The 10667-nt window shown below is 53.9% G+C and overlaps 1 protein-coding gene across 1 annotated transcript; it reads left to right on the top strand.

The window, feature by feature from the left end:
• Window positions 1–3428: 3428 nt before the first annotated feature.
• On the top strand, window positions 3429–8325 carry PROX2 (prospero homeobox 2). The gene is made up of 5 exons (XM_061464249.1): window positions 3429–3478; window positions 5189–6728; window positions 7231–7335; window positions 7515–7709; window positions 7807–8325. The coding sequence occupies exons 1-5, from the start codon at window positions 3429–3431 to the stop codon at window positions 7990–7992; spliced, it is 2076 nt and encodes a 691-aa protein (XP_061320233.1). The 3' UTR covers window positions 7993–8325.
• The last annotated feature ends 2342 nt before the right edge of the window (window positions 8326–10667 follow it).

Genomic DNA, 10667 nt, shown 5'->3' with positions numbered 1-10667 from the left:
GGCTGTGGTACCTCAGGAACCGCCTCTTGAAGCACACCTAAGGTGCCCCCACGACCCCATGCGTGGCTGGTGGCAGACAGACGGTTCAGCTGTATTCTACCAGGCGGTGCCGTTATAACACTCTTCACTGAACAGTTTGGGATTGCTTCAGGACAGCAGTACCAGTGGTTTTCCTGCTCACCTTGACAGGATGGGGCTCGTGTAGGTTGATTTGCTGCAAGCATCAGCCAGTGGGGTGTTGTGTGCTTAGAAATGGGCAAGGAGGTCACCTCACCATGGCAAACAGGCAAATGAGTTCCCAGGCAAGCCCTGTTGCTCAGACGTGGTTTTTATGTTGAAAATGCTTGTGAATCCTCCAGTTAGTTTCCATTTTCTGCCTGTTGATGTGTGGGGGACCACGGGCGGAAGAAAACGCAAGGAAGCCGTTTGCACAATCTTAGAATTAGCTTGGGGTATTCATAAAAGGCTGTCTGGCAGCAAAAGTGGCTGAAGGAGCCAAGTCCAGGTTATGCACGTGTCCTTAATTTAGCCATTGCTTAATAATACATGAATGGTAAACTGCAGCCTTCAAAATAGCCTCCTAATACAAATTCACAACAAACATCCTTGGGATCGATTTCAAAGAAAAGAAAAGAAGTTGAATAAAGCCCAACAGGGGATAAACTGAGGCTTTGAGAATGTGCTGACTGCTTTAATGAAAGGCAACAGTGCTGGAAAGGCCCTTTGCCAGGGACTTCTCCGTGATCTGCCTTTCAAAAGCTAATATCCTTGAATGAGACCATTGGTGTCAACTGCTTTTAACCACAGCCTTTTGCCTGCCAACTGAATATGGCAAACATTGTCATGTTCAGTAAGCATGTGGAGGCCAAGCAGATGAAGCCCTAGGAGTAGCACACATGGCTAGGCCTTGCCCACCTGCCCCATAGCTCCACGGCCGTGTCTCTAAAGCACCCTGCAATAAACAAGAGACTCAGTGTTGCTGCTTTTCCTGTGTGATTCCATTTCCCGGCCATGTCCTGCACCACAGACCTCCAGGCCAGCCAAAATGCCTCCATGTCCCCACGGTGGGGAATGCTGGAAGTGCTTGGGTGCTTTCTGTGGGAGCTGGGCAGCACCTGGAGCTTTGGGCTGACTCCTTCCTTGCCTCTAGCACAGGTGTATTTGCATTATCTCACCACTGATTCTCTATCCTGGGTCCTGGATGGGATTCTTAGGCCAAATTGTAGGGGGGAATTGTCTGCCTGGCCCTCTGCCCACCTGTGCAGCCAGGGTCTGGGCACTGGCCCCTGCCTGTCTGAGCCCAGAGGCTATGAGCCTGGGAGATGGCCAAGAGGTGGTGTAGGCATATAGTTAAGAAAAATGGGAACTTAGGTAGGCACATAATTAAAAATGGAAACTTCTGTTGCTATGGAAAAGCCTGGACAAATACTAAGTGCCTCCTAAAAGGTCAGGATGACCTGGGAACAGCACTGACTAATGAAGAGAATTAATAGCTGGGGAGGCGGCCTTGCCTGCTAAGGAATCCCTTATGAGAAAAGACCATCCTTGAGGACTGGCACATTCTGAAAATCCATCGACATTGTCAAGATATGACTTCAGTGTGTCAGCAAGATATGATTAGGGTGTCCTTCAGGGGCTAAGGAACCTCTTACTGGAAAAGGCTATCCTTGAAGACTGATGCATCCTGAAAACCCATTGACATCCGCAAAATATAACTCTGATGTGTCAGCAAGATACGATGAGTCTGTCCTTTAGATGAACTATCCTCATTATAATATTAAAAATCACTACCAGAGGTCAAAAGACCCCTGGCCCAGGTTAAAGACCCTTCCCTGAGCATGCGTGGTGAGAAGTCAATGATGTAACCTCATGTAAATCAAGTGACCAATTGGTACGTGGTGGGAGGGTTACAAGGAGTCACCAACCTGAACTGAACTGTATAAACACATGAATTCTGCATGGGGTGGTGTGCTAGCTCTGTGGGATGCCACCCAGCACCCCATTTTGCACAAACTTGGAATGAACAAATACATTAGCTCTGTCTGTGGGAATTGGCTATTGCGCACCAGGCTACAGACCCTGTTTTGGGGACAACACAGCCACCCAACAGCTCCTGCATGAAGCATCTCACAAGCATGTGTGCCCCTGTGGCAGGTAGGTTTGTCCTGGGCTGTGGTCAGGGCATGCTCATCTGAGAGCAGTGCTGGTTCTGCTGGCTGCTGCAGTGTCTCTAAAGCACCCTGCGATAAGAGAGGGACTCAGTGTTGCTGCTTTTCCTGTGTGGTTCCATTTCCTGGCCATGTCCTGCACCACAGACTTCCAGGCCAGCCAGAACGCCTCTATGTCTCCATGGCAGGGAATGCTGGAAGTGCTTGGGTGCTTTCTGTGGGAGCTGAGCAGCACCTGGAGCTTTGGGCTGACTCCTTCCTTGCCTCTTCCTTACACAGCACAGGTGTATTTGTATCATCTCACCACTGATTCACTATCCTGGGTCCTGGATGGGATTTCCAGGCAAAATCATAGGAGGGAATTGCTCACCTGGGCCTCTGCCCACCTGTGCAGCCAGCAGCTCGGCATCGGCCCCTGCCTGCCTGAGCCCCGGGGTCTATGAGCCTGGGAGATGGCCAAATAACAGGGGAGATGGTTGGGTGCAGACACTGGACCCGACCTCCTTGAGGTCCATCTGCATATTCAGAAGCCGTTCCCAGCCGGTTGGCTGCCTCTGGCCTCCTCACTCCCTCTTTAAAGGAGCTGAGCACAGTGGGAGGACACACAGGCACTGCCTCTGTGCATCCCACAGCTCCGGATGCCTGTCCTTGGGGCACCGTGCTCCTTGCAGCCCTGGAGCTGAGCTGAGCTGAGGTGAGGTGAGTGGGGCAGAGAAGTGCAAGTGGCTCAGGATGGGGATCATGTGTTGAAGACGGAGGGATGCAGTGGCTGGGGAGGGCTCAGGGGGGGGATTGCAGTGCTGGGGAAGTGGCAAGCTGCTCCATGCACGGCTCTCCTACCAAGGAGCATCTGAGGAACATGTGGGGGATGACTCCCATTTTTGGAGAGGACATGCTTGCCTTTTCTTCTGAGCATCTTCATTTTGTCCCTCAGTCTTTTTCATCAGGTAAGAGGAGTCTCAGCTGATTTTTGGTGTTTTGGAAGGTGATACTGATGCAGGCTGGCAGTAAGAGTAGGAACCAAAGCATGCATCTGCTAACTCAGCAGGGAAGGGGCTGCATCAGCGGGAAGTTTGCTTGGGGCAGCACCTCCTGGTTCTCCAGTGCTGGGGAAGCTGTAGGTGGGAAGAGAGCCAAGGCCATGGCCTGACACCATAGGCTCTGCTCCCTCCCTCCAAATGTCTGGCAAAAACATGTTGATGCTGGAAGCCTTATACAAGCAGAGGGCTTCTCACCAGCTCTGAGCAGATCTTAGGAGGGATGTATGGCCCTAAGTTTCTGGGGCTGGGAAGTCTCAGCGCAGGGGACAGGTAAGATCCCTGACCTTGCTGCTGAGCACAGACGAGGTGAGAAATTGTGAGCAAGCGCCAAAAGAAGGTGTTTCTGTAACAGATGGAGTGAGGTGGCAGGACCGGCTGCCTCCTGCCAATGCCATGCGGAAAGGCTTAAGGGTGGATGAAATCTCTGACTGCATTGCGTTTGCTGTGTGTCTTTGTTGGAAGCGGCTGGCAGGCAGAGGCAGCCACAGGCGATGGTGCAGCTTGTTACACAAGAGCAGGGGTGATGCTGAGAGCTCCTGGCACACCAACCTAACCCTGGCCAGGGGTAAACTATGGTGGCCTGTTAGGAAAATAAAACCCTAATGGTTGGGAGCGGGGAGACAGCATGGGAGAGCAACAAGTGGTGTAAGACAACCCAGAAAACACTTGGTTTGTCAAGACTAGAGCTCTGCAAAAGGTGAAGCTCTCCCAGATGCCTGCCTGGAACAGTAGGCTGTTCAAAGAACGGTGACCTGCTAAAAAACAGTGAGAAGAACTCATTTCCTACACTGCTCATTTCCCTCAGGGGCCTGCCATGGAGCAGAAAATCACGGGGACAGGAGACTGATGGTGTTGAAAATGTTCAGATTTTTCTGGGTATAGCAAAAGAATCTCAGACACTTTAAAGGTGTCTGGGAAAGACACAAACTGTCCTACTTCAGGGATGCAAAGCTCCTGCTAATTAATGTGAATGAGTAAGAAGCATCCCACAGGGACGGTTATTCTGTAATTGCTCAGGGTATGAGCTTTTGTGCCTTCTTGTGCAAAGCTGTTTGAGTGATCTAACGAGCGGAGGGGGTGGATCCCTGCCTGGGGTCAGCATGACAATTTTAAGCTCAGGGATGCTGGCTCAGTAGTTTTTCTCTTCTTTGGTAATCCCCATCCCTTTTATTCAGGTTTATTGTTATTTATTTGTATTTGTTTTGCCCAGTGCCTAGGAGCCCTGTGCTGTATTAGCCTGAACATCCCGGTGTGTCTCGCTTGCAGCAGATCACATCCCATTTTTATCCTCGCTGTGCCCCTTTCCACTAGCCTGTTTGTGCTGCCCTGGACCCATAGCCCATCACTGTGCCCTTGGGGCCCTGGTGGCAGGTGCTTGGTGCCGGCAGAAGCAGGCAGCAGCCATGCCTTGGCCCAGCTGCTGTGTGCCATGAATGCCTCGCCAGGGCTGTTACTGCTGCGCAGCACAAGGAGCACCCAAAGCCACCTTTGTCCAGGTGTGCGTGGCAGAGGGCTCCGTTGGGTGCTCACCACCCTTGTACCTGAGTCCACAGCCCACAGGGGAGCTCCCACAGGTGCCTGCAGTGCGAATGCAGCTGGCAGCGTGGGCAGTCTGCACTGCTGGGTACATCCAGGGCACAAACCATGTGAAGCGTACTCCAGGCACCAGGATTGCCTGGCTGGTAGGTGGGAGCTGTGACAGTGTCCAAGCTGTTGCTGCTGTCATGTGTCACCCAACAGCCTGCTCGTGGGTTTTGCAGTGCCTGGGTTGTTCCCTGGTGAAATAGGCTTTGCAGGGGATCAGGGATGCCCTGGAAATCTGGGAGGAAAAAACTCTGGCCATGTGTCTAAACAGCTGTGGTGTAAGGTCCTGCCCACTGATGTTTCTTGCTCTTTCTCCAGCTCCATGGTGCTAGCAGGCTGAAACATCAGACACCTGGGGAAACTGCCTGTCTGTCACTGGAAATGATCCTCAACTAGCCGAGGATCAGCTCTGGTGTCCTGGCAGGAAGAAGAGACAATGGATGGCAGGACTGGCCCTGAGCAGGAGAGAGACTGTGCTACTTCAGGGCACAGCCAGCAGCTGAAGTTGGAGCCCTGCTTCCAGAGTGACTCTCTCTTGCCTTCCCTCAGCACACCCCTGATATCTCAGCTTCTCAGCCACCCGATACTTGGCAGGAGCCTGGATCCCACCATCCTTTTCCCCTCCTCTCAGGCAGTGACCCTGCCTCAGGAATACGAGTGTGGCGCATCTCCTGGAGAAGGAGCACAAACCCTGGCTTTCCCCAGGACCTGTGCCCCAGCTCCCATGCCCTGTGCCAGCGACAGGGACCAGCTCTCTGACCAGCACCTATGGGACCAGATCTCTGACCAGCACCTACAAGCCAAGCGGGCCAGGGTGGAGAGCATCATCCAAGGCATGAGCCTCCCACCAACCCCTCAGGCATTTGGCACTAGCCTCGAGGCAGCTTTTCAGCAGGAGAGGGAGAGTGGTAGTGAGCTGCCCTGGGAGAGCAAGAGGAAGCCAAGGGTGTCCCAGCAGGGTGCAGGGGCAGCCAATCGAGTGGCCTCCTCGGGGGGCAGCCCCCATGCTGAGGGCTGCCAGCAGCTGAAGGAGCAGCTCTGCTTCTTGGAGCAGCAGCTGAGAAGGCTTCAGGAGAAGTTCTCCCAGGTCTGTGACTCTGCGGACACTGCCCAAACCCAGGAAGGTTCCAAGAAAGCGCATCCATTGCCTGGAAATCCTGGAGACAGACTGGACAAGGACAGTGCCACCGCCACCAGTGACCCATGCAAAGCGCCTCTTTGGAGGAGCATCCTGGAGGCGCAGGGGCCAGAGAAGGATGAGGACAGAGATGACACAGGTGGGCTGCCCTCTGCAGCAAGGGCTCTATCACAGGCACTGAAGAATGAACTGGCTGAGACGATGTCCCGGGTAGTGGACTCTGTTCTGCAGACTGCCTGGCCAAAGGCAGCCAGCCACTTACTGCAGCAGCACCACAGACTCCCAGTGCCAGGGTCAGATGCCAGGAGAGAGCATTTTGCTGCTGCGAGATGCAGGAAGCCACTTGCTAAACCATCTCCCAGAAACATACCAGGCGCGCTGGGTTCACCCGAGGCTGAGGCCCCATCAGGAGCTCCAGCGAAGAGCCTGGGCTCACACACTGGCTCCTTCAGTTCAAAAGGGGTGAGAAAAAACCCTCGGGCTCCCAGCATGAGCTATCCACTGGGCTTGGCTGCCCCCATCCAGGACAGCCAGCTGCTGAGCCAGCTGCTGGGCTATGGCCAGCATGGCCTCTGGAGAAGTGGCTCTCATGTGAGCCCCTCTTCTCTGGAAAGGGGTCCTCTGGAGCCCCTCAACCTGCACTGGGGAACTGTCAAACTGAGGTCATCGGTCATGAGACGGCAGCAGCCCCTGAGCCCTGCTGGCATGGAGGGCCTGGCACTGCTGCCGGCTGGCAGGGATGGCCGTAGAGAGCTGCAGGCTGCGGTGGACAGGGCACCCTTCATCTCCACACATATATCCTTTGGGGGCAGCTGGAGAGGTCCCTGGGCTTGGGCATGCTCCCCTTGTCCTCCACACCCAGAGCTCAGCACAAACCCGGCTAGACTCCCTAGGGCCAGTGTCCCTGCTGCTCCATACTGGGGGCTAAAACAGGGTGGGCAGGAAAGGGATCCTGAGCCATGAAGGGGCATCACAGCTCCTCAGGGCTGGTTGGATGCTGTAGCATAGCTGAGTCAGGTGCTCCCAAACCTGCTCTTGGGCCATCCTGGTGGTCTCGTAATTTTACGCCAAGAGTCTCATGGAAAGATCTTCTCCCACCAGCCTGGGAAGAGCTGCTGGGAGTGGCAGCTTCCCCCGGGAGGCCGAAAGGAAAAAACAGTGGCTGCCCATCCAGGGATGAACCCCTTTCATCCTGCTGCCAGGCCTTGGGGAGAGATTATCCAAGGCACGTGTGTCCTCAGGGACATGCTGAGCCGGTCGGGCTGCTGCATGCAGGCTTTCCTTGACCCCAAGGCAGATGCAGGAGGCGCTGACCCCTGGCCACCTGAAGAAGGCCAAGCTGATGTTTTTCTTCACCCGCTACCCCAGCTCCAGTCTGCTGAAGACCTACTTCCTCGATGTGCAGGTAAAATGGATGTGGAACTCAGTGGGGAGTGGCACTGTGGAGACCCCCATGTCACCCTCCCCTGGGGCAGGGCTGGGTTTGGGGCCAGGCCACTGGTATGTGACTGGACTTACGGGGGCTCATGGGTCAGGAGGCTCCAAGCTGGATAAATACCTGTCCTCTGGCTCTTCCCCTGGCAGTTCAGCCGCTGCATCACCTCCCAGCTCATCAAGTGGTTCAGCAACTTCCGTGAGTTTTATTACATCCAGGTGGAGAAGTCTGCCCGGCAGGCGCTGCTGGAAGGTGTTGTGGATGCTGGCACCCTCCAGGTCTCCCGGGACTCAGAGCTTTTCCGCACCCTCAACATGCACTATAACAAGGGGAACGACTTTGAGGTGAGGATGGGAGCTGGGGTAAGGCGTGGCAGGGTGGTGGGGCTTGCTGGCCAAGAGGGACCCGGTGGTGCCGTGGGTGATGCCTGTCTCGCTGCAGGTGCCAGGCCGGTTCCTGGAGGTGGCCAGCCTGACGCTGCAGGAGTTCTTCAGTGCCGTCAAGGCGGGCAAGGATGCCGACCCCTCCTGGAAGAAACCCATTTACAAAATCATTTCCAAGCTGGACAGCAACATCCCGGAAGGGTTCAAGGCTGTCAGATGCTCCCAGGAACTGCTCTGCAGCTGAGTCTCTGTGACACACGGCAGCCCTGGGGCCTGTGTGCAGCCATCATGTGCTAAGTACTTCATGGGTGCTCTGTTATTCTGAGTGTTTTCTCTCTGGCCTGACAGACAGCTCCCTCGGTGAGCAGTGTCGCTTGCCTCGGGTGTTGGGATTTTATGCTGTGTGTTTTATTCCTGTGCTCAAAACTGGTAAGGTCTTGCCAGAGACCTCGGAGGGGAGGGACAGAGATGAAGCCATCGGGTTAGAGCCTGGGAAATTACTCTCCTGTAGCTCTGCCCCTGCCCCTAGGCCAGCTGCCTTCCTTCTCTTCTCCAGAGGGCCACAGGTCAGGGCAAACAGCCTGTTTATGAAGCAGGCAGGTTTTATACTGGGCAAAGTTTTCTTGGCACAGCAGGCCAGTGGATGTGCTCAGTCCAACAGCATGCTTCAGTTTCTGTCCAGATATAGCACACCGGTGTCCAAAGAAAACAGCTGGTGAATTCCAGCATTTCAAGCACCTCGTGGGGATAGCTGACCCTGTCTGGGAGATGTAAAAACAGTGATGTTTTTTTTTGTAGCCAGCATGAACAACACTCCCCCTGCCTCCCTTGTGCTGTTTGGCAAGAGCCCCCCAGGCAGCTGCATTCTGCAACCAAGCAGGTGAGTGTGTGCTGGTGGAAGCAGCCCAGGAGGGACCACTCACCATCAGTACTATCTGTGATGCTGGAGAAGAGCAGGGTGCACAACCAGCTCCCATCAGCCCATCACCTGAGAGGAGAGCATCATGTTAAACTCCACCTGCCTCCTCTTACACCATGCTTCTGCTGGCAAAATTGCCCCAAACATCTCGGCCCTGCAACCTGCCCTTGGTGAAAGAGGAGCACATCATCTGGGACCTCTCAGTCCCTGTGGGTTTTAACATAAGTTGGTGAGGAGCTGAGCCCTGAGGTCTGCAGCCCCACTGTGGTAGGGGTATAAACCTAAGGAGATTTCTTTTCCCTGTGACCAGGACTTGGTGACCCGTTTTGAACCGGATGGAGCATAACAGAACATTGTGTGTTGAGGGTTCTCTTGTCATGGGAGAAGTGGTGGTGAGGGGGAAAGTCTGTGAAGAGGAGGGAGGTACCCGGAGAGGCATGGTAGGAGGGCTCTGGGAGGGCAGTGATGCCTGTGTTCATTTCTTGAGGTTTGTATATTTTACAACCCTAAAACCAAATTTACTGGATCCATTTTAAAATAAAGAGTTACTCCTTTGTATCTATACGGACCTCTGAAAACTTCTGCTCTGAAGCATTACGCTGGGAATTTCTTACCTTTCACTGTGAAAAGAATCACACTGCAGCTAAAGGGCTTATGCCTTCTGCCACATCCCTGTGGAGCTGAGCAGCTCCCTCTAACCGATGGTCTGGTTTAAACCTAATGCCAGTGCCTCAGGGTCAGTCTGATCCTTGTTGGGGGGATCAGGAAGGAGGGGTTGGAGGCTCATGAAGGTACATCCCAAAGCCTACAGGTGAAAGACTCAAAGATACAGCGTCTGAGCAGTGCTGCTGGTGGCATCATGAAGGACAGGATGGAGCTGTTCCTGAAGGCAAGAACTACCTCAGAGCTTAAGTAATGCATTGGTTAGGCAAAACTGATGCTGCTGGAAAAGGAAATGGTGGCCTGGCACAGAGAAGGGGTTAGTAAATTCTTTTGGTCATAGGTAAACAATTAGAGGACACAGATACAGGTTTAGTGAAGACATCCTGCTGGAACAAAACCCGGGAGGCAGTTTCTTGCTTCTTATATGTTTCTGCTAACATACAGGTTCGTGGGTGTCAGTAAAGTGGCAGGTGAGGGGCTGAGGGCAAAGCAATGTCCCACATCAGAGTGACGGGGTGACTGAGGTTGGAAGGGACCTTTGGAGGTCAGCTAGTCCAACTCCCTGCTCAAGCAGGGCCATCAAGAGCCGCTCGCCCAGGACCATGTCCAGATGGCTTCTGAGTATCTCCAAGGAGAGCGACTCCACAACCTGATCAATAGTGATGTTGAACTGGACTGTACCCGGTATTTGGAGCAATATTTTCACTCTAGTGTTTGCCACAAAACTACAAGGAAACAGGAACTGCAGAGCTCTGTTTTACTCTGGCTTTTTTTTGTCATGACTGGCACTGTCAGGCCAGGCTGTATGAGGCCTTGAGCAACCTGGTCCAGTGGAGGGTGTCCCTGCCCATAGGATATATCCCTGCTGCATGTGACCCCCATCATAGCAGGGTGAGCTGAATCACAGCCCGACACTCCCATGAGGGCCTTGGAAAGCAGCAGCCTGGAAGAGAAGGAAGGGGGCATTCAAATGGCCTTCCGTCCATCTAGGTCATAGGAGCACTGGTACAGAGAAGGCTGGGATGGGGGGAATGCTGGAGTCACTCTAGAGCCTGAAGCGTAATGGAAATAGGGTGTGAGTTCTTAAGAAATGAGGGTTTCGCTCATTGTGCTGTGCAGGGTATGGTTGTAATTTCATTTACATTCTAGCAGTGCCCAAGATGCAGCAGCTGGTTTTCAAACAAAGACTAATGGGTGCCTGTCACAGGGAGATTTCCACTGACAAAGTGTGTCTGCCGGCGGGGGGCTGGGGGAGAAGGGAGAGCCACTGCCCACGCAGTGACCCTCTGGCCTGGGTGGGCTCTTGCTTTACCATTTCCCACTAACGACCCGAGGAA

The sequence above is a fragment of the Pezoporus flaviventris genome, unplaced genomic scaffold, assembly GCF_033815535.1.
Source record: "Pezoporus flaviventris isolate CSIRO_AGI_PZ_B2104156 unplaced genomic scaffold, CSIRO_AGI_Pfla_v1 ptg000036l, whole genome shotgun sequence".
Taxonomy (NCBI): Eukaryota; Metazoa; Chordata; class Aves; order Psittaciformes; family Psittacidae; genus Pezoporus; species Pezoporus flaviventris.
The sequence above is the reverse complement of the archived record's forward strand: the minus strand, read 5'-3'. Positions and strand labels throughout refer to the sequence as shown.